This window comes from Neopelma chrysocephalum, unplaced genomic scaffold (genome assembly GCF_003984885.1).
Source record: "Neopelma chrysocephalum unplaced genomic scaffold, ASM398488v2 Primary Assembly neopelma1_26, whole genome shotgun sequence".
NCBI lineage: Eukaryota > Metazoa > Chordata > Aves > Passeriformes > Pipridae > Neopelma > Neopelma chrysocephalum.
Genome location: NW_020897695.1, coordinates 11,158,134 through 11,182,185, shown reverse-complemented (window position 1 = coordinate 11,182,185; position 24,052 = coordinate 11,158,134). Strand labels below are relative to the sequence as shown.

Genomic DNA, 24,052 nt, shown 5'->3' with positions numbered 1-24,052 from the left:
TGGGCCAAGGGCTCTCTGGATAGCTTTAAACAAAACAAGTCAAAGATCCTGAGGTGGCCTAAGGCCAAGGACATGACACTGCCCATGTCCTTGTATCTCATCTTTCGTCCCTCAGCACAAACTGGTGATGCCCAAACTGCGTTTGAGAGCAGTCTCAAGCACACCTGGACCCAGCGCTGTCCCTGGGAAGTCTCTGTTGGCAGAAGCCAGCACTGCACCATGTCTATGGCCCTCAGAGTACTTCATCCAGGGTCCCAGGCCTATTTCCTACTATAAATGAAGGCCAAATACCTGAGCAAGAAATACAAAGGAAAAAGAAAACTGGTTCTCACTTTTCTGCTTTTGAATGAGTTTAAATTACAAAGGAAGAAAAGTCATTAGAGCAGATCCCTTTCCTACTGAAATGCCAGGCTAGGAGTCTCTGATGCATGGAATTCACCCTTGAGACAGGAGAAAAACTTCTCTTCATTTTCTGACTGTAGTTTCAGTCCTTGGATGGCCTAACCCTTGACACAGCTTCCAGAAGCTGGGCAACTACTTTGCTTTCTGCTGTATGCTGCCGTGATATCCTCAGGTCTATTAGAGCAGCTCTATCATACCTCTAGAATAAAGGACTATTCTAGAAGTGAAAGAGCCCTTGTCTGCCCTTTTGGGTCACTTTTTCCCTGCTGTGTCTCAGCAGTGCAGGACAAGCAGGATGAGGGCAGCAGACTCAGCTGCTGGGTTATTTCTCATATGCTAAGGTTAGGGGCGGATGGGAAGATTAAGAGGGGTTTATTTTGTAAAATATCACTAAGCCTTAAACTGTTAAATTGCTGAAGACCGAGACCTTTATATTAGCTAAACACTTTGTTTTGGGTGATAGAAGGAAAAGTTTTGCATACACTAAAATTTTATTCTTACTCTGAAAGCTGCAAATTTTGAGGTGTGGTCAGGAATAACATTATGACCTTTTTTATGCAAAGAGTGTCATGAGTGTCAAAAGGTCCCCTTCTTATCTTAAAGATCAAGCTCTGAGAGGCATGAAAGTTAATTCCTTCGTCCCAGCAGCTGGAATCAGATTACCAGAGGTATGTACCTAAATTCAGGACATTTAGGAGGACATGTTCCTAGGGAGAACATGGAGCTATTCTGAGTGAGGCAACAGAAAGTACTAAGCACAGGAGTAGACTCAAGGATACCCCTCCTCTCCAGAGTTCATGCACTTCCCTCTGAAAAGCAGCTATGTGGAACCCCATTTTGATGGTGTGCAGGATCAAGCTTTACTGTTTCACAAGGCAGTGGTTGCGATAACTAGCACTTGTTCAAAAAGGAGACACGGGAGATTCAAACATAAAGGCAAGTGTCCTGACTGTGGAGGTAAGGTATTCTGGCTGCAGAATAACAGTGGGGCTGTGCCACCGTGTCACTGGGAATGTGGGAGTCTCGCCACCAGAAGGAGAATCTCGGCTGCTTGGAGATATCATTTATCACTGTCTCTGAATTGCTGCAGAGCAGTAGATAGAGTCGCAGATACAAGTGCCTATACGCATTTACACTTGAGAAACATTGCAGTAGAAATGCAGGCACTGTATGGGTTTAGGCATCTCCCCAGTTGTGTAACTGCTGCCAACATTAGCTTTTTGGATTGCTTTATTGAATACCTAAGTGAAATTCTTTTTTAGTCTTTGTTTGCTTTTGCCCCAAATCAATTAACTGCAGCTCCACAGGGTTTGATTTTCTAATCCAACCATGCTCAATCATTGATGTAAACCAAGATTTTTTTCTCCCCTTAGATTCTTTTCTAATGGCTTCTTATTTCTTGCCCTGTAAGTGTGTGGCTGAATTCTCCACATCTATTTATAAGGGCTTCCCTGCTTCCAGGAGTGTTTAATCAGAGAGAATGCTATCAGCAGGTGGTTAGCATCAAATGTCAGCAGCTACTTCTTTTCTGACATCTCTTGGGAAAAAAATGTTTCATTACCATGCAAATGATGTTAGTCTTCCTTTGCAAGATCCATTGTCACACAGTGTAACATATGGTACACAGAACTGTGCTCCCAAGATTTATGCAGCAACTACATTTTGTAACAAGAACAACAATTCTGAGAGCTAAACCATCAGATAACTGTCATCACTGTTTCCCAATGAGATGGTGAATATTTCTGTATCTCATGGTTACTCTGACTTCAGTGGGGAGACACACTCACTTAGTTCTGCTTTCTTTTGAACCCTTCCATTTTTCTTTAGCTTATATGAGAAATACCATGGTACCTTCAACAGCCTATGCCAGACAGAATAACCGAGCAAATTTAAAGCATTCTATTATCTTTTTTGAGTATGTCTGGGATGTGAATTGTTCAGTTGATACTTGGAGTGCCCTTGTCTTGAACTTCACAAAGAAAATGAAGTTGCTAGCCTCTCTTGAGAATTTTCAGAAGTGCCAGTAATGGCAGTTGGAACTCAACTTTTCCAAGGGTCCTGAAACCCAGTAAGCAGACTGGGATAAACCTCTGAGAGGCTTGATTCATCAGAGCACTGGAGTACAGTTCGGTGACTTCAGTGGGACTTCAGGATGTGTCTGGATTTAAGCATATGTTTGGGTGAATTGTTAACCTCAAGTGTGTGATCAAGTGCTTTGCTGACTCAGGGACCAGACATCCCTTGCAGCTTGTTGTTTTCCACTTTGCCATCTGGGAGGAGGCAGCACGTGGGCTGTGTGAGACATTGCATTGCTGAAAGGGTATTAACAACAGCCTTGAAGTTTCCAGGTTCTCTGAATAAGGTATTTTTGTCTCTGCAGATCTAACTGGGGTAGAATAACCTCACTATACTGTCTGAAAGAAAACTGATCATGCCACAGCATTCTGCTAGGTTATCAGTCAATCTACGCCTAAGTAAAATAATCTTATGTTTTAGTGGAACAGTAAAAGACAGGTGAAAGCCTGCAGGTTTAGGAGCATGAAATTGCCCCTTTCAGACATTTTAGGACGTCTCTTTTGTCAACTGGACAACAGTAAGAACCCAAATTTGCAAACACTATTAATCAGAGTCATCTCTTCACTAGACCCATTTTCTGAGCTGAGGGAGCACATCCATATTAATATGAAATAAATGTTTTTACAGGCTGTTCAGACAACAGACTCTCTTGCTGCAGCCAGGTAATGCAAAAGAGTGGGTTATAAAGACCTGTTACTGCATTTGTGGGAGAAGTGCAAAATATCCTGATCCCTTGGTATTCTTGAAATGATTTTAACTTCCCAAAAACACTAGGGGTTCACCTGAAAAATCTCCCAAATCACTCCCCCATCTGTTCAGCACACAACCCTACTTCTCTAATCCATTATCCTTCCAGTCTGCCATCTCTTGACTTTAAAACTATTTATGTACTGTTGTGCTGCTTGCATTTCTGATGAATGCTTACAGAGGAATAAATGTTTATTGTAACAATATGCATTTCTCTGTGGGTACCCTATCTTTTTTATTCTTTTCCAGTGACAAAATGTTCCCAGCCTTTGGATTTGGAGCAAGAATACCCCCAGAATACAAAGTAGGTGCATAAATGTAATTTTCTAGTTTCCTTGGTTTATGAGGCACAAAATAAGGGAGAAATGGGTCAGTGCAAGGCAGGGACAAGGGGAAGCATCTCCTACTATTTTCTTTCATCTGGCTTTCTCACCCATTGATACCTCACTGAAACCAGAAATCAAGGCAAGGCTCAAAATAGTTGTTTAACACCCAAAATATTTCATAGTATTGGCAAAGCTTTGTTAGTGGATGCTAGTCTAGTAAGAGGAGAACTTCTTTTTTGAACAACCCTTGTCAAACATATTTTGAAGCTTTGTGAACCCTGGTTTGACAGAACCCATTTTTGGAAGGTGTGATTCAGTGAGCAGCCTAGTGTTCATGCTTTGTGAGGAAGAGATTTAACATCTTCCTGAAAATAAAGACTTTAAAAGAGTTTTGCTGTGTGGCACATTTCTGTGTCATGGTGGACATCATCAATGCCAGAAAGAGAAATACAAGAGCATATATCCATGCTGGAGAGAAGTGGTATTTGTAAACAAAACGAGAGTGATCCACAGTGATGGTGCAATTGTGAGCATAAATATACAGTCTGGTAGGGCTGGAGTGAAGACAGTGAAGTAAAAGAAGGAGCATCCAAAAGAGTAAGGGCTGAGAAGAAACAGGTAGAAGTTCAAATCCTGTGTTGCACATGCAGTAGTTGGGCAGAAGAGTAGCTCTGCATAGATAAGTAAGCAAAAGCTAGGTGGGGGTTCTGTAACTCATATACTCTCTAGAAAAGAAAAGCATTAGACTTCTGATCATGCAGACTTCATCCAGTATCCCCATGTGCCCTGCTCTAAGTTGTGTCTCAGCTGTGGCTGGAGCAGGCAGGTGAAACACTGGTCAGATGAGAATTTTTGTGCAGAGAGGGATCCTGTGTCATTCAGCATGAATCAGCAGATGAAAAAAAATGCACCAAAATGCACCAAAAAATACAGCTTGTATTTTGTATGATACCTGCAGAAGAATTACAGCAGTGATGTACAGCAAATCTGATATGTCTTGCAAACAGATGTCTAAGGTAAGTTAATGTATCTCTTTACAACATTGCTTTCTAAGCTTGTTTGTGCCTGACAAGGTTTTTTTGCCTTGCTGTGTTCTTCAAAAGTAACACCAGGCAGAGACAGCTTCCAGAACGACATAGATTTTAATGTGGTATATGTGCACAGAACATCTGTGTCTGTTGTATGTCTGTTCCAACTGCAGCAGCTGACAACCATCTCTGCTATATAAGGGAGAATGTTTTGGAGAATACACTTGATCAGGCCACCAGACACATTAGTGAAACACGGTAGCTACTTCTCAAGCTGCCATCCCTTTGCCATGAATGTGTGCAGCCCTACCTGTGACTGAATAGCAGAGTTGACTGAGTTGGACCATGTATCACATCATCACAGCCCTTTCAGCCCAGCACTGGCCTCCTCTGACAATGCCATATGTACTATTGTGTTTGTCCTAAACAAAGGTACCAGCCTGGTGGTGTGCCAGGGGCTGGTTTTTCCATCCTCTGCGATGTGACCATCATTGCATGGGGGAAAACTTGCAATTCTTTCATCTGTAGAGAGACGTCTTTATCTAAGGACTGCTTGAAGGAAGGTGTTATTGTGCCAGCAGAAGTCTTTTCACTGGTTTGCTGGTGATGGAAGCACAAAATTGCCCTTCTCAGCCAAAATAATCAGCTGGTGTCATTGATGCCTCAGGTCATACAAGCATATTGGCAACACACCAGTTTTGTTAGACCCCAGCAACAGCTTCCTCGCCTGACTGTGAGAGCATATCTCAGGTGTTAGCTGGAAAACAGACGTCTTGCCAGAAAGTAACTTCAGGAGTCTTTGTAATCAGATATTCATACAATGATTTTCTGCTTTGGCAGAATTGGTGCTTGCACAATTTCCTGACAAATACCCTTAAGAAAGTCAGAGACTTGCACTGAACTTAGTAGTTCACACCTGAATGGAGAGTCTTACCCCACAGCACAAGCTGTCCTAAAAAGTCTTTATGTTACTAACCTCTCAAAGCAAGAAAATGGATGACTCAGGCCCTTCAGATTTTGAGAAGTTCAGGAAAAGTAAGGGTAAATTTCAGAAGATGGGGCTACTTGCTTATGGATTACATATATGAGTCCCACAGAAAATGGAGATGCAAATGAAGGCCAGACATCTTTAATCTCTGCTATGGAAACTTGTGACAGAAAATGACAAAGATAAAATGACATGACATCAGCTTACCAACATAATAAAACTTTGAAGAAGTCCCCCCCCACCACATTGCAGGGGACTAGCCCTTCTGTGCAACAGATGGGGACAAATAATCAGCTTGGTGTCTATCATGGGCACATCCAACTGGAACTGGATGAGGAATTAACAGTCATCTGTGCTATTTTTCAGTCCCTCCCTGTGATACTGTACTCAGTTCACAAAAGTCTATAAAATTCTAGTTTCTTAAAATAAACTGTATCAAGACTTTTGAGTCCCTGCTTGTCTTTGACTGCACTTTTGAAATGAAAAATACATCCTCTTAAGAGTGAAGAGTCAGCCTCATCATGATGCATTAATAAGTCAAGACCAATAAACCTGAAAATCCTTTAGTAATTTAGTCTACACTGTTATAAAGTTATTCAAAGCCACCAATGATTAGTGTTTGATGTGGAAGACAGCAAAGATGCATAGGAATCAGAGAAGAAACTGATATAATTAAAAGTAACAAAGACTGTAGAAAAAAGTGCTCACAAGTTTCTTCCTTAGCTTCTTCTGTTGCAAAAATATGATAACACTATAGACACCACAGCAACACTGCAGATCTCGTACTATTCAAATGTTCTTTTCCTATTTTCAGTTACAGGTATTACAAGTCATACATATCTTTTATTTCATTAAAGGAGAGCAGTGTTATTACTGTAATAATTTACATCTTCAAATTTAGATTGAGTCATTATGTGAATTTCTAAGTTCTGACCCCACCATGTGAATAAATCAGCTTTTCATTAATTTAGTGTCTGCTTTTGAGCCTCCAGCCCTAGTGCTCATAGCACATTTATCTCTGCATTTCAGCATCTGGTCTTTTATTTCTTCCAGTAGACAACAAATTGCTAGAGCTGCAGAAGAACATATTTCCACTGCCACAGGTTCCTAAGTAACCATGAGAGCCTCCATACAACCTAAACAAGAAAGCTTTTTCATTAATTATGTCAGTATCCACCTCTAGAGGCTATCCATAAATCTCTTGAGGTTGTGCACCTTTAAATCATATTTTTATATATATTTTCTACAGAATTTTCATTTCAAGAGCACACTGCTTTGTTGTGTTGACTTCATTTTCCCTCATTTGAGCTCCAAATGACACACTTCAGCTGTTAGAAGAAAACCAGCAGTTTCTTAGTGGCATAAGGAATCTGTGGGAGTGAAGGAAGCAAGACATCCCATATATATCATTCCTCATCAGTCTAGAGATCTTTCGTCTAATATTCAGCAATATGATCTTTTTCCCCCAAGGCCTGAGAAACACATCACCCAGCTCCTTGATTTAAGTAAACCTGTGAGAGAAATATTCCCCTCTTAAGTTTCTATCATACAAAACTTGCAGAACATGCCAGTTATTCCACAGCAGTGCCTATAACCTATCCCATTTTGGGGGGTTTTTTTGCAATGAGAAGAAGCATCTGAGAAGTCTGATGTAAAGTGAAGAGGTGGTAGATAATATGGACTCAGACACTGCTGTGAAAGGTCACAGTGAAGAGGAGGAAAGAAAGCTAACCATACACACTAACTTCCTAGCAGGCAGAACTCAAAAGAGCTGAAAAACCACTCAGCATCACAAAACTTATTGTTAAAATGAAAAAAAAGTTTCAATTGTGTCAGCCCCGTGATAGGCATATTGCCAATGATGAAGGCCTCTTTCTTAAAGATTAATTGCAGACTGACACCTGAGTAAGTACTAAACAATTTGCAGTTTGTTTTAAGACAGTCTTCATTATTTCTGCATTTTTAGTGAAGGCTTCATTCACTGCTTGTGCTGTGAATGTGTGGTGGAGAGAAGCTCACTGCAGTTACAGACACATTACAGCATCTTTACAACCCTAAACTGCATTGTCTGGTTTGCTGGGACTTGAAAAGTGCTGTGGCCTTTGTGATTCCTGAACTTTTCAGGAGCCTGAGGGCAAAAATGTATGCAAACCTGACAAAAAAGAAACAATAGAAGGATGTGTAACAGACCAAGGGGAAAACCACAATTTGTCACCTTATCCACATAACTTGGATTTGGACATGGAAATTAGGCAGCATGCTCAAAAATCAATTACAAAGGAAAATAAATGGCCCAGCTTTGCCAAGCAGAAATTTCTACAATGTGATCTTAGCAAGAGACAGAAGCTGTCCAGTTCCCAAACTATTTGATTAATGAGCATTCTGAAAATAATAGCTTTTGAGCAATAGTTCTTTAAATTTGTTAGTGTCTTAAGCTTTTGCAAAATATGCAGGCATTCCATATTTAATTTTCAGACTGGCAGTGTCTTAATAGTGTCCAGTTTATTCACAGAAAACTGTTCAACATTGTGCATCTTGCCATTTTTGTTTGTGTGAATCTATTGTTCATGAATTTTTGACAATCTCTACTTAAATCATTAAGAAAGCATTCCTAAATGTGTCTGAATTTGTCAGATTGTTTGTCAGGTAGTTCTAGTACCATCACCATAGAGGTTTCTGGAAAGCTGGAGATATTTGGGATAGGGAGGTTAATTTGAATGAATTCAACAATCTAGAGAGGGAGAAAAATGATTACTAATTTTCAGAATTCAGACATCCATATTCAGCACTTGGAAAATAAATGAAAAATGCAGCTTTTTACTTAAAAAATGGAAATTCAGTTAGAGTAAAGGGGTTTATAAAAATGTGGAGGCCAAAACAAAATAACAAGTTTCAATAAAACTTAAATAAAATGATTTTGCGTAGTCCAAAAGCTTGACAGCAATTTGCATTATGAATTATTGGAGGTTTATTATTTGTCAGATTCCAAGGTAGGGTTTTTGTTTGAGTTTGAGGTTTTTACCTGAGTCCAGAAGACTTTTTTTTTAAGAAATCTCAAAAATTCTTATTAATTAGGAAATTCTTCTTTCCTTTCAGCTTTAATTAGAGAGCTTTTTAGCAAGGGCCATGCTATGAGGATGAATTTCATTGCATCCCTATATGAGGGAAATTAGTTACTTGCTGTGTTAAATCAAGGTGATTTTTTTACTAAAATGGTCATAAGCCTGTGGAACTATGGTTATGATTCTTCCAAGAGTCTCATGGGTGCCATCACATTGATGGCAAACTGCAGGTGCTTGTCAGTACAGACAATGGAGGCATCATACAGTGGCAAAAGAACAATTCTATAATCTGCCCTAGCAAAAATATTTTAGACTGTTTATTTAGTTGTCACATCCTCAGAAATGCTGTCACTGTAATCTCCTTCTTGATGTATGGTAGAGCTACTTATTTTCCTTGTTAAAAACCTTGAAGAAATTATCTGAAAATTAATATGTTCTTGGTGCAGGAAGTTCCTGGACAGCTGTGGTTTAATAATCCCACATCCATGATGGTACCTGCTAAATAATGTATCTGGAGCGCTGCAGAGGGAAAAGATTAATACATAGCCAAGTGCAAGTAAACGGCTTTAGTTAGAGGTTTTGAGTGCTGTTCTGTGCAGCAGCTCAGGTAACGCCAGGCTGATCACATGTAATCTCCTCTGCACACCAGAATTTCTCTCTCCTTCCCTTTTATGGATTGATTTTATGGATTGATGTTAAGGGAGGAGGGCTGAGCAGAGCATGAGCTACATACTTGAAACTTAGTCTGGGGTTTGTGACACACTCGGGGTTTTGTGAGGATATTCCTTATCGTGAGGCTGGCTTCTACCACACACCATGGTCTGCAGTTCTTTGCAAAGTTCTCTGTACCAGGTACTAATATAAAACAGTCATTCAGTATCTGTGTGACTTGACATATTCCAGGATTTCCTGACTGTTAGACTGATCCATAATACAAACCACCCTAGTAAATTATATAAACATGCCTGCTTCTAAACAGCCAAGTGTCTTCTTGTTCCCCACGAGGATTTCCCAGTCTTCAGTGTCTTAGGTGTTCACGCTTTTGCCTCCTTTTTCCCATTAGTTTATCAACTCTGGGAGTGCCTAAGGGCTGTGTAATTCAATATCAGAAAGATGCCATTTAGTATATACCCGCTTTTGGTCCTCTGTCATAAGGATGGTTTGCCTTTCAGTCACATAGTCCTTGCATATTTAATTAAAAAAAAATAAATAAAAGAAACCACCTTGTTACATGGGTGAGCTTTACATGGAGTCCTATCAGGTAGCAGTCTGAGTTCAGTGAGGCCTTCAGTACATCACATGCCTGAAGTCTGTGCTGATTTAGACCCCCTTGAATTCTGGCCATGACAGGAGAGATAGCACGGGGGCAGGTTGAAGCGCAGTTGGTTTTACTTAACAGAGTTGGAATGAGTTCTAAGCATTTGGAGAAACTCTGTTTTAAAAATATCTGCTGTTGGCTTGCCTCGGGTGATCATTTCCTGTTTGTGAACCATCAGTGAGCTGCTCAAACAACTTCTATCCTTCCCATTATACTTAAATCTTGTTTAAATTGTGATATATTGCTCAGATAGCATAGGAAATAAGCTAATGCTTCTGCACATTTGTTGTGTTTCCTGTCCTGCCTTCAGGGTACCTTTTAACACTATTCTTGGTGAATCTGAATGACAACGAATGAGGGCCACTTGCTTTAGGACTATAGCAGCCATTGCTCAGACAGTATTATTTTTTGGATCATCGCACACACTGACTAGACTTGGGCTTTCTTTGTTGGCCTGAACCGTTGTCTACATTCTTAAATAATAGCCTGGGTGCTATAGCTCTGAACCAGATAAATTGTTTGCATTATGTGATCCTGAAAGAGGTATGGCAACAAAAGCATACAAACCATCCAAACCATGCTTGCATGTGAGATAAAAATACTGTATTCATAGGTTTGGAAAAGAATTGTGATTCTCCTTTAGGTATAATTTCAAACGTATTTGGACTAAAAAATAAAATCACTGAAGAGGCAGAGTGTTGGAAGAATCAGCCTGCATACGTGCATTGTCATCTTTCCTGCTTTTGAGATGCAGTTAATACAAAGTACAGAAAGCCTAAAGGAAGAAGAAAGACTACTGGACAACAAAAAATATCAATGAGTGAAAACTCACATAACAATTCTTGACAGCTACAATTACCTTTGGCCTGCAGCTGGTCATGAGACTGGCAGATACCAGCTGGGCAAAGTGTACCAGGAGACATCCAGAGCAGCCAGACAGAAGGGTTCTGGAGCACCTCTGAAGCGTATCTGGCAGCCCTGATCTTCTGTGCCTGCTCAGTGAGGAACATAAATAGTGACTTTCATCTTCCATGGCCAAATAGGATAGCCTGAATGGCCCATGTAAAATCCTCTTCAAGAGTCAACTGATGCTTGGTGTAGGCATACTGAATTCCTGGCTGGGTTGAGGTGGCTGCAGACTTCTTAGTCTTTGCTTCAGTCCTTTCCCATCGTGGTAGACATACTGCCTTATTTAACCTCTCAATAATGGTAGGCATCACTGTGGTGAGCAAGGCCAGGATATGATGGGGAAACTCAGTTTCTCTGTGAGAAACTCTCTTTGGCAGTAATTAGCCAACTTATACCACTTCAGTTTCACAGAAGCTTCTCTGTAATCACCTATTTGATCTTTAGGCCTCTTAGTCATAGATCACTTTCTAAACTGTGTTGTCAAGTCATGTAAACTAGCAAATAAAATAGCAACATCCAAGAAATAAATCTCTTTCTTCCAATAATCCAGGTTCCATTGTACAGGGAGTAAAATTGCTTTCCATATCACTAGGATTGTTGGCACTTTTGAAGGTCCTACAGAGATCTATATAAAGCTTTAAATATGTGTAATTCCAGTTAGCTATATAAATGCCTTCTTTAAATCTGGGATGATATGCCTGACTTCAGTTTTAAATTATGCAAATCGTCTGCTAAACTCCTAGCCATATCCACTTTTTGGAAGCCAAATATATATATGTATATATATATATAGACATACACATTCACACCTTGTGCATTGCAAGACAAAATTTGGGCTTCTTCATTCAAGAAAATTTAAGTCAAACAGAAAAGAGACTGGGCTTCAGAGCCCAAGAGATTAAAAGGAATCAAACCTTCTCAGTGATCAAAGTAAGAAGCAAAAAGGAATCTGGAAAAAAAATGCAGGCAAAAATAAACCTTAAAACCAGAAAAGAGCATCTGAAGAAAGTTTCAGCCTCAAAAGATTTGTGCTGTGGATGCAGATCTCTGATAGACAGAGGAGGTCTGAGACTTACAGGGCCTTGCATTATTGAGACATACAGAAGTCTTGTATTATTTTCCCAGAGCACTAAAGACACAAGACATTGTTTTATTAGAAAATAAGCAATTTTTGTATTCACAGTCATTTCTTTTAGAAAACAGCTCTGTAGTGTTTTATTATAGACATAGTGAAAGAGAGAGAGATTGGAATATTCACAAAATTTGAGGAAAAACAAGTCTTCAGGATTTTTTCTTACTTATTTTCCCCCAAAATAATCTAATTTCTTAGCCAGCTTAGACTCCTTGCATTTCTTATGCTATTATTTCACAGTGGATCTAGGTGATTTCCTTGATATCTCTGGAGAATTACTTTCCCAGTACTCCTGTGGCCTTAAATGAGGAACTGTTTGTACCTGTGAGGACAGAACGCAGAAGTGAGCTGGGTTTCTGCTGTCAGTGCTATATCACAACCTGCTTTGTCTCTCCTACAGTTTGAGATGCTGAGCTAGGGAAAACTGGCATTTAAATTGCCTCAGCAATAGATGCCTCTTCTGTGCCTGGCATTGATAGTCCAATCCTGACACCATGTGATTTATCATGTACTTGGGCAGTTTTTCTTTGTGCTATTTTTTCTTGGGCTTTTTTTTGTTGTTATTGACATGTTTGTTTCCAGTTTTGCTACTTTGTTTCTGCAGGGAGCTCCAACTGGGACTGTATTTCACACTTAATGGCTGAAAGCTTGAAAGATCTCAGGTTTAACGCAGAAAAATGTAAAGGGTGTTTACCCACGAGTCTTCACGCAATAATTTTTCTGAATACAGTCTCCTCTTCTTTCCATATATCTGCAGGTCTCTCATGACTTTGCAATCAATTTCAATGAAGACAACCCAGAATGTGCAGGTAAAGCTCAAATTAGGACAGACTGCTGTATTTTTGCTGTGTGCAAAATGTGACTGTGTTTTTTGTTGTATCACCTGAGTATTATTCTTTTAAAGAAAGTAGCTAGGATTTCAGACCTGACAGGCTCCAAGCCTTCAAGCTTAGCTTTAGAAACCTTAGAAAGTGCCATACAATAATTTCCTGAAAAGTAGGTCCCTTTGAAAGTACACCGTGGTGGACATTCAGCACTTGCACTTCGCAAAATCACTAGCATTTCTGAAAACTAAAGCTATGTCTTCTAAATTCATTCAAGATCTTCAGCTACATCAAGGTAGCAGCATAGGTTGTGCAGCTAAGAAGGGCAGCACATGAAAAAGCAGGCTGTGAACCTCTGTGATCAAAGATTCCCTTGGTTCTGGCCAGTTCTTTGGCCAGACCATAGCAACAGCAGCCTGCTGCTTGTCAGCCCGGCAGTGTCCAACACCAAAGGGTCAGGGAAGTAGGTAGGGACTACTGTGGTAGAAGGAAAAATACTGCAAATGCAGCAGGAGGCTGTTTTAACACAGTGTAAGATATTTGTGCATTTTAGCAATAATCGCTAATCCTCAGTAGTCAGAGGCCAGATTCATGGAGAAGATGCTGTTGTATGCCTTGTATTTGTGAGGTCTGCAGTGACTGATGCTGTTTTTGTAAGACAGTAACAGGAAAATGATCTCCAAACAGAATAACAGTTGAGAGTCTTGGTCGGATGATCATTGCTGTCTAAAATTCAGTTTGTTATTCTCCCTTATTCTTCTGCTTCCACCTGAATACTGAATGGGTCTTTCAAAGTGCTCTTTCTTTTCAAATTCTCAGGCTTACTAGTGTCTTTCTTTCAGGCATGGTCAGCAGAATATGTTCAGGATCAGAATTAAGATGCAAAGAAATTAAGTGAGGAAGAGAGGACAAGCAATTCAAGGGAAAGATACATTAAAAGAATTCAGAGTTCATGTATCTTAAATGCAAGACCTCTGTTTTTGGTTCAGTGGGCATTCCTGCTTTATTGTTGCACTTGGACTGTTGGACTGCCCCAGCCTCTGCAGGTCATATGCTTGAAATGTAATTGGGCATAAGTCCTACAGCTGCTTGATGTGTTCACACAGCTTCTTACATTGCTTTGAAGGAGTTCAAAGAAGCAGAAGTTACATATATGCATCTGGAAGTGCCTGTAAGCTTGTGAGCCAGCTTGACGTTGAGACTTCAGTCACACTGATGGTGTGGGGATGGGGTGGGGAAAGCAAAACAGACCTCAGAATTTTGTCTGGACCACCATATTTAATAATGTGTTATTAAAACAGTTAACAGTGGTCAGCATTAGATGATAACGTATTTATGCAGGTAGTGTTCAAACACAGCTTTGTTTCCCAATCCAAATGCGGGCTATTTGTGACCCTCTGCATACTTCAGATAAAAACTCTAGCAGTCCATGCAGAGAAGACTTTTTTAATCCCCCCTTTGCTACCTCTTTTGAGTCCAAGGCTAATTCTTTTATCACACTGGCACTAATGATATCATATTATTAATCATATCAAAAATCATATAATGATTTTTATTGATTGAAAAAGGCTGTCACATCTATGTAGTGCCAGCAGCAGATCAGTTTGGACAGACAAAGCCTCTGCAAGTTAAGCATTTACTATCCAAACCACACTCTGTATGCAAAATAAAATGTAACAGTGGAAATTAAAGGGATTTAAAGAAAAGGGAGGAGCTGCTCTGTGAGGCTTGGCTTATGTCACTTAATATTTGTTATACGTTTAAACTTTATTTAGTTCTTTGCATAAGATTCTGTTATAAGTTAACCCATCGACTGAAAGGGGTTCTAGGCCTAAGAAAACATAAAAAGATGGTTGCAGCACAACCAGAAGGCCAGGGAAGAAATTTTGCAGCATTTGCACATTTATCTACAAAATATAAAAAGCACTTCTTTCTCATAAATGATACGTTTTTAAATAATATCCATCTGGGTGAAAGCAAGAAAAGGAGACAGTCCAGAAAATATGTTGTTTAATCATCTGCTGCAGCTTGCTCATCTGCCTGTTGTGGATGCTTGATTAGTTCCTACCACCAATTGTTCTGTGATGCTTTCTAGATGTTCTCACCGTATTAAATGATACAGAGTGTAGTAACACCAGCATGTCATGTGAAAAATGATGCAAGAGTGAGAGGGAGATAAAGTGCTTAGTGACTATCCTTATGATATTTAGCATATTTGCTAGAAAACAAAGGAAAATTGCTGAAGAGTATCTTGTTTTACACCAAGAAAAGCAGTTGAATGCAATATAAAAAGTATGTGTCTATTTTGTCTTTGAGAAATGAAGTCCCTTTGTTTGTGTAAGTAGAGCTTTTGCTGGCATAAGGTAGTGTGAAGCATCATTCTGCATACAAGGACTGTGTATTGATATGAAAATCACTGGAATTCATAAAATATGGATACCCTCACCTTTTCCTCCTCTGTTAACACTTCCATTCTTGAAAATTTTAGTATTTCTTTATATTTGGTATATTTATAGCATATTATTTTTATAGTCTTATAATTAATATTTTCTTTATTGTCTGAAGAAGAAATTAGGTGACAACCTCTAATCTGAATTAATGCTTCTACACATCCATCTAAAACTGATCATTATATGTATACACTGTATTACATTGGAGCTGTTCAAAGTGGATTCCAAATAAAAATGTAAAGGGTTAAATTGTGAAAAAAATGCATATTGTCTGTGTCTAAAATAAAGGAGTACAAGAGGAGTAAGCTACAAAGTAATCCGCTCAAATAACCTGTTGGGTTGAGATTGGATGGACAGTAGATAGTTCTAAAATGTATTAATCGGAGATAGCAAATAAGAAATTATACTTCTAGAACATGTTTCTTTCTAAGATGAGAGCAACTTTCTGACATGAATGATGCTAAATCTGTGTTGAATGCGGGGAGTAAGGCTTATCGTGTACTATTTTAATGTGTTAGAAAAAACTACAATGTATCTTGTCATCAACTTAGGGAAGATTTATGAGGCCTTCACGCAAGGTCAGTACATATATGTAAAGAAATCCTTGGCAAGTTTAAAATTGAGAGTTAACAAAAGGTCAGTTTTGCAATATGTAATTTAGTCAGTGGAATTGCCAAGGGAAATTTTGTAACATTACTTTACATTTTAACCAATCACAGCTATAACTTTGTCTGTTGGCACTGCAATGCAAAAATACGTCTGTAGCTATCTACAGAGTGATAAGATTCTGTTCTCCCCCATTTTTTCATGTGTATCCCTGTAAAACAATTACAACTCCCTGTTCTCAGTAAGCAATCTGCAGCCATATATCCTGGAAACATGGCTGAGTAAAATCTCATGAGTGAGCTAGTCTCAGCGCAAACTGAACTAGCTTAGCATCTTAGTAAAGTAATTTCATTCTTCAGCATTCTCAATGAAGCTCTTCAGTCTATCACTTTCTTTCCAACTTTAGACCTTTAATCCGTCAGGTCTGGTAAACTGTGGATTCTGAATGTGGAGGCTAACATGCATCACTTGAGGAAATCCTTCTTCTCAAATGATTGAAAACACCAATTTCCATTCTGTGACCTCTCAAGTGTGTCAGCAGGAGTCTGTGCTCCCTGATCTGACTATATCCTGAAATGATAAAGGCAAAAATAGCTAGTTCTCCATCAAAACTTCTCAACTAAAGCTCATTTTTCTGTAGACTGCAAGCATCCTGCTGTGTCCTCCAAGATTTCACAGCTTTTGGTCATAGTCAAATTCAACCTAAGCAATTATGCAAATGCACCCTGAAAAATTTTCTTAGCACAGGGGAGTCAGGTATTTGAAATTATGTCTGAATTCCTTAATAGATTTAGGGTGTAAGTACAAAGGGCAAATTTGTTGGCAACTATCGTGATAAACAAAAATACTTGTCTGAAGAGGAGAGAGAAGTGTTGAAGTGTTTTTTAATTTTTGTCTACTTTTCAGCATGAATCTTTGCTGGTGATCAGAAAATGATCACGCACATCTTGAACTGAGATGGATGGAAGCTATGGTATTGCAAGGTGATACCTGGAAAATAGACATTAAAAACTACTGGGAAAGAGAAGCATGGTATAATGAACTATATAATATAAACTAGATTCAAGACAGCTAGAGACAGCTTCTTGGAAATTATCTGAAGTTGCTAGTCCTTGCTAATCATGTGATACTTTTAATTTATTCATTAAGAACCTGCCTTTCATTTGCATTTTGAACAAGCATGAAGTTGGCAATGTCCTCCACATTTACTTTTGTTTTGTGTGGCTTTTCATGCCAGGAATACAAGGTGTTGTGGAGGCTTATCAGAGCTGCCTTCCCAAGCTGCAGCTGTATGGGCCAACAAACATTGCTCCCATCATCCAGAAAGTGGCAAAATCAGCATCAGAGGAGACCAACACCAAGGAGGCCTCGGTAAGGAAAGAATGCTGTGTTTGCCTTTTTTCTTGTCATATGATAGATCTCTTATAGGCCATCAACAAGGCCTTTTCATGTATGCAGATCATGCCTTCACAGTTTTTACTGTTTTCATAGAAAGCAGCTTACCCCTGTAGCTGGAGCCTTTATAGCTTCAATAGTCACAACTTCCCCACAGTTCTATTTCCTGCTTTTAGAGCTGTTTTACTGTAACACACCCAGTTCTTCACTATGGAAATGTAAATGGCACCACTAAGGTTACAAAAATTAAGGGGCTAAGCCCTAGAAGTCTTGATCACACAAAGAGATGAGCTCAAATGATTCCCTACACAAACTACCCAATTTCAAGTCTCTTGCAGAGGCTGTACTAAAACTTTTCTGTTCACCTAGGGGATTTTTCCAACTATTCATTTAAAAACTGTAATGATACAGTTTTCAACTTGCTATTACTGCTGGAGTATCTTGTGCCTTTAGAAATCAGAAGACAAGTCTATTAGCCTGCATCTGATACAAAATCCAGGACAGATTTCTTGGGCTAAAAGACTTAGGCATAGATCATGTTTTAAATGTACGTTTTTGAAATGCATGGGAGAAAGGGAGAATGAGATGATTGGAGAGAATATGTGAGTGAGTAGGTCTGAAACATTTACAAGAACAGTGCTGTGGAAGCAAAGGATATAAGAGAGACCTTGTATACTGCAGCAAGAAAAGCGCCTGTGTCTAGGAACAGAATAGAGCTGTGCATTGGCATACATCTCATCACCAGGCCTAAAGCTCTTTCCAAATTTTTTTTTATGTGCCAAGCCTTTTTTAAGTCCTATTAAGGCAGGAATTGCCAAATATTTCTGTTCATGACTGTGGGCTTGTGACTGACATTTACAAGAGCATGTAGGGACAGGAAAAGGGATAATGGCTTCAAACTGAAAGAAGATAGGTTTAGATTAGATATAAGGAAAAAATTATATACTGTGAGAGTGATGAGGCCCTGGAACAGGTTGCCCAGAGAAACTGTGGATACCTCATCCCTGGAAGTGTTCAAGGACAGGTTGGATGGAGCTCTGAGCAACCTGATCTAGTGGAAGGTGTCCCTGCCCATGGCAAGGAGGCTGGAACTAAATGGTCTTTAAGGTCCCTTTCAACCCAAACCATTCTGATTCTATGATTGTTACTCCACTGTTGTTTCCAGGATCTTAATAGTACTTAGGGTTCTGGTCCTAAAATGGGGAATTGCTACGTTTGAATTTCCATACCCACCTAATCCTGAGGTGGCTGACTCCGTTTCCAGTGCTGCTCTGAACTAATATGTTATACTGAATAAGTTCCTTTATTCTTCTATACCTAAGCTTCCTCCATTTCTGTCTGAAGACCAATTTATAGCATGAATCTTAAAGATTAAGTTTTCTCCCTGCATGTTTTGTTTTATTCGTGACAGGATGAGATGAACAGAACAGTTTGAGTTTATATAGCTGTGTATACATAAACATTAATGATGTTTATTGTGTTGGTATTGCTCATGCAGAGTGACTAAATTCTATGACCTGTTCATTTTTCCTATTAATGCACATTTGTTGAAAGACTCCACCTGCTTAACAATTCATAAAGGATCCAAGTGATAGTCACTCTTCCCCTTTACCAAGTGAAGATATGTCGCAGCCCGTGATCCCAGTTCAGTGGGCTTTGGAGTTTAGGGAAAGAAATTACAAACTCACAAAATTGCTTGCTGTCCTTTAGAGAATGAGAACACCTCTCCTCGGGGGTCTATATGAAGTGGTTGAAAATGGATATATTCCCACCTTGCTCTCCTCAGGGACCCCATTACTCTGCAGTATGCAGCAGACCTGCCATGGTGTGGTTCTTCTCCCACAGGCAGCAGTGGGTCACCAAGATGGCTGCACCCATCCCTCTTAGCCTGTTAGCAAAGCTCCTCTGCAAAGTGCTGTCATAACCTTCCTGACAGCTCTGCTACAGGCCTGTAACGCTTCAATACCCCATTCTTCCCTGCCTCCCACTGGTTCCCAAAGGGAAAAAAATGTAATCAGAAACTGTCAGCAGAAGTGATTGTGCAGCAGATGGAAAATAGGGCTAGTGAAGATGTCAGGACTATGCCAGACTTCCCAGCCAAAGATCTGACTCTCCCAGCCCTAGCAGCTATAAACCACCCTTTCTACACTGGGCATCCTTTGGTTGCCTCCAGCTTCTGGAAGTTACCTGCAGTTAAACTCCAGAAGAGAAGAAATTAGCAGCTGAGGAGGCTGGGGTAGGAAGAGCTATATAGTCACTATAAAGGCTCTTTTCTATTCACAAAGGTACAGGAGTGAGTTAACATAAACATTTTTATACTGCACAAGGTTAAGCAGCTTTGGGACAGTAACTAATGATAAAATTTTTCTCTTCTTGTCCAACAACTTCAGCAATACTTCATCTTGCTGATTCTGACGGATGGCGTCATCACAGACATGGCCGACACCAGAGAGGCCATTGTCCATGCCTCCCACCTTCCCATGTCAGTCATCATTGTCGGGGTGGGGAACGCTGATTTTAGTGACATGCAGATGCTGGATGGTGATGATGGGATCTTGAGGTCTCCCAAGGGCGAGCCTGTGCTTCGAGACATTGTCCAGTTTGTGCCATTTAGGAACTTCAAACATGTAAGCTGATTTTTCCATCCATTCCACAGAAGGGTGAATGTATATAACACACAGTGCATGTTCCCCGGGGCTGAGCTTAACTTTGCATGCGCATGCAATGTTTAGTAAGTCTATGGCATTATTGTATCAGAAATAGAGAAAAAGGAAGGAATCAGAATGAAATGGACTCCATTAGTGAGTTGGCGAGGGTGGGGAAGGAAGACGTTAGGCAGAATCCATGTGCTTTTTGTGGTGCCAATCCTTGCTTCCACTTTCTCCTTGATTTTCGTTTGGTTATCCTTCTGGTGTCTCTTTTCCATTCTCTTTGCATCTGTTCTATTAGGACTACTGTGTTCTGCTTTCCATCTCCCTTCATTTCCACAGGCAGATGAAATGGCTGTGAATTTGTCCTCACAGAATTCCCCAGGAGGCTGTTTCCTTATTAAAATTTAGTTCCCTAAGTTCTCAAATCCAGGACTATCCACCCACAGCATCCTGGTTGCCTCCAAACCCTTTCCCACATTCTGTACAAGAACACAACCAAGAAAGTGGCATTACTAGGAGCTTTCCTGTGCCCTCACCCAGCTGTTCCTGACTGAGCCCAGTGTGGTGCAGAAGACACTCTTTAGGAAAGAATGGAACAGGACCAGCATTAAATTGCCAAATCTAAAATAATGTATTGGTCATGTACTTTTCTTCTCAGTCACCTGCCCTACATTGCAGCATATGCCCCAGGGACTTTTCAGCAGCAGGGTAGAGATAGTGTTCACCACAGAAGAGGCTTTCCCACACACAGATGGGTTTTTCAGAGCCCTTTTCCTCCATATGGAGGCATGCATTATGTTCCTCTGCAACGCTGATCACATCTCTTTCCCTTCATTTTTTCGTTTTTCTCTCCCTTCCTTCCCCTCACTTCTTCTATTACACTTATGTGGTTCTCCAGACTGTTTTTTCTTGTTCACTTTTGTCTAGGAAGGATATCCTTAGTATTTGACTTGAGAATTTCTTTTCTCACAGTGTAACTGACTCATTCTGCTCCCATACACTAGTGATCCTTAGAGATCTGGATATGTCACTCAGAAGTTCTCAACTCTGGGCTGGTTTTGCTCTGCATATGGGTTTACACTTCTTACATTTCTTTAGGTTTTCTAGGCTTTTTGTCACCATTGGAGATTTTTTTTCTCTTTGCTATTTCCAAAATACCTTCATTTTATTTTTCTCTTCTGAAGAGTTGTTCTTTTTTTTCACTCCAAAATACAATTTTGCCATATTTGTCTTAGATGTAGATGCACTTCTTACTTTCATAAACTCTACCGAGGAGTAAGAGAAACAAACTTGTTCCTCTTTTTCTTCTACCTTTATGTAAACAATGGATCCCCAAAGGAGGTAAAACTCACCATGTGCTATTAGTTTGGTGACACCATGCCAAATAACTGCAGATTGGCTACTGAATCATAGATACACATATTTCTATGCTGCCAGTGGCACACGGTCACCTATGTGCTGAAACAAATATGAGCACAACGAGCTCATAGCTTGTGATTCCTTCAGCAGATAATCACAAGTGCATAGTGCTGCACTGTAGTCTACTGTAAAAGTGTCCACAGCAGAGTTATTTATGGGCTAGTAGGTAGACCTACTTCTAATTAGTTGAAAACATGTTTCTGCAAGGAACTGGCAAAGCCAGCTGCATTTTTTACTTTTAGTTTTGCTTTGTATTTTATACTAAAGCTCAAATCATCTCTGATTGAATAGATTCATGCTGACAGCTGCAGTTCTGGGTTCTGAATTTATTGTGCCCCTGGTGTTAACTTGTGAGTGAATCTGTGTGATTTTTTATTGCTAGAATTGGTCAAACGACAATCTAAATCAGCTAAAAAGAATATATGTTTAACTTCCTCAGTACTGAGAGAGTATAGCAATCTTAATGTATTTTTCTTGTTAAATAGTGATATTTTTCTCCCTCTTTCTTTCAGTAGCAAAGATAATATAGATATAGAGAGAGATTTGTATTTGCTCTATTGGAAAAGTCAATATATCTTATGCGACCTGATATTAGTCTGTTTATTGTGATCTTTCAGCTTTTCGATAAATGTCAGTGTAATGAATGAGTGCCTGTAACAATAGCCACTTCTCGTTTAATTTCTTTATTATCATAGCCCAAATAATATCTCCCTCTGAACAAAGTGACATCCACAGCTATCTTGCTTACTTAGCACAAACAAAAGGCCATGTATCTTACATCAACTAGTGAAATAATTTGTCATGGCAGAAATGAGCATGATATTTTGATTCAAAATTATTTTCCCTCGCAGAAAAATGCAGATTTAACACATTTGGGAGATCCATTCTGATCAAACACAAGAATTAACATACATCAGCATATTATATTTGACAGCTTTAAGCAAAATATATATTTAGTTAAAAATCACATCCTTTTTGTCAATATACCTTGTGTTTAGTTTATTAAGTAGAAAAAAAATGTTGCAGGATCTTTTTAGAAAGATTACAAATCAAGTTGTGTAAGGTTTATAGGTTTTTCTGCTAAATCAAGTATTTATTTATGCCTAAATCCATATTATTTCTATTACTGACAGAAGGAGAGAAGAAAATGTTATGTGTGAACATTTATTTTTTGTTTTGCTGCAAGAGTAAACCAAAATTCATTTGGAGTCAATCCAAACAATATTTTTTTTCATTACTTCAATTCTCATGTCAGCTTGGAACTCAAAATCTTATATCTATCCAAAGGGATCAAAAATAATCTATGAAAAAGCTGCCCCCATGAGAAAATGGAAAGGGGCAAGAAGGAAGTCGTAAAAATAACATGTAGAGTGAATTCCTTTTATTTTATAAAAATAAACGTTGACTTCAGAGAACGTTCTTATCCTGCACAGCACTCATACAGGCATTTAACACATTTCAGTTAGTTAGGGTTATTTACATACCTCAAACCTCATACTCACTTCAATGCTTTACTGGCTTAAGACTCAGTGTAGACAGAAGGTTTTATTATAGGGATTTAATGCCCTATGTGATGTAGTGTATCAGAAGTACTTTAGTAAAGTATCTAGCCTTTTTTCTCTCTCTTTAAGGAATATCTCTAAAGCCATCAAAATAATAATAACAATTGTAGTGACTCTTGGCAAATCCTGTAGTTGTAAAGGCTTGATAAAAATCAAGGTAACCATTAACACTTAAATATCTGTCCTATTGTATAGTGGGTAACATGCAATTTGCTAAAGAGGAACATAACAAACAAAGGGAACATATTTTCCCTTAACCTAAGTGATACTTTTGTCTCTATAATCATCACCATCCCAGAAATGTGAGTGTCCTTCACCTGAAACTGTAGAACATTGATGCTCACAGTCACTGAAATGTAGTTGAAGAAAATCACCTATCTCAAGCCATTCACAGTCATATTTTAAGAGCTGAACTTCTCTGCCTTTGGGATGCATGACAGATTGACTGTGCACAAATCTGATGCCACAGATAGATTGTATTCCATTCTGCATTGTATTTAATCATAAAGGCTAACAACAGTGACTTAATAACACCTCTATCACAGAGGCATGTGGAAAGCCCAGCTCTCAACCACTGCAAGGAACAATGTTTTGCACTATGCATTGTAATTAAAGATTAAGCATAGTGAAGCTACAGAAATGAACCAACAGTCAGCTGTGTTTGTAATACACACCAATAATAGACTCATAGGGATTATTTTCTTGCTGCTGACTGGTCTGATTGTTGTGTATTAGCTATCAGTTGAGAACTATTCACCTTGAGATGCTTATTGCTAGGATGCTCTTCCAGCAGTTTAATAGTGGACAAAATGTTACAGTAAAACATTTATGCTCCATCTGTGTTAAAAAGCCAGCAAAAGGTAATCCTTACACAGCACAGATGAACTGGGTCTGGGTTTTAGCTCAGAAGTTACTGAGTCTACTTACTTATACAAATCTTGTTTTTCACCATCTGGTCTAGAAATGAGAGTGCTTTACCACCACAAAAGTATGTAAGGTACAAATGGTCCAAATTGTCAGACAGGAAATCACCCCTAACCCTGGTTTTGGGATGCTCCCTGATAAAAAGAGCTCCAGGACCAACAGACATCACTGGCACAAGTAAAGCAACAGAAATTCAGTAAAGCAACACTTGTCTTGTCCATATTCAGACTGAA

At 39.3% G+C, this 24,052-nt stretch overlaps 1 protein-coding gene across 2 annotated transcripts in view; it reads left to right on the top strand.

Annotated features, from left to right (window-relative positions):
- Positions 1 to 24,052, top strand: part of CPNE4 (copine 4) — a 232,144-nt gene that overhangs the window by 205,146 nt on the left and 2,946 nt on the right. For both annotated transcript variants that reach the window (XM_027675534.1, XM_027675533.1), the window contains exons 12-15: positions 3,475 to 3,529; positions 12,746 to 12,797; positions 17,106 to 17,239; positions 19,654 to 19,890. In XM_027675534.1, the coding sequence (XP_027531335.1) occupies positions 3,475 to 3,529; positions 12,746 to 12,797; positions 17,106 to 17,239; positions 19,654 to 19,890 (478 nt within the window). The remainder of the gene's footprint in view (positions 1 to 3,474; positions 3,530 to 12,745; positions 12,798 to 17,105; positions 17,240 to 19,653; positions 19,891 to 24,052) is intronic.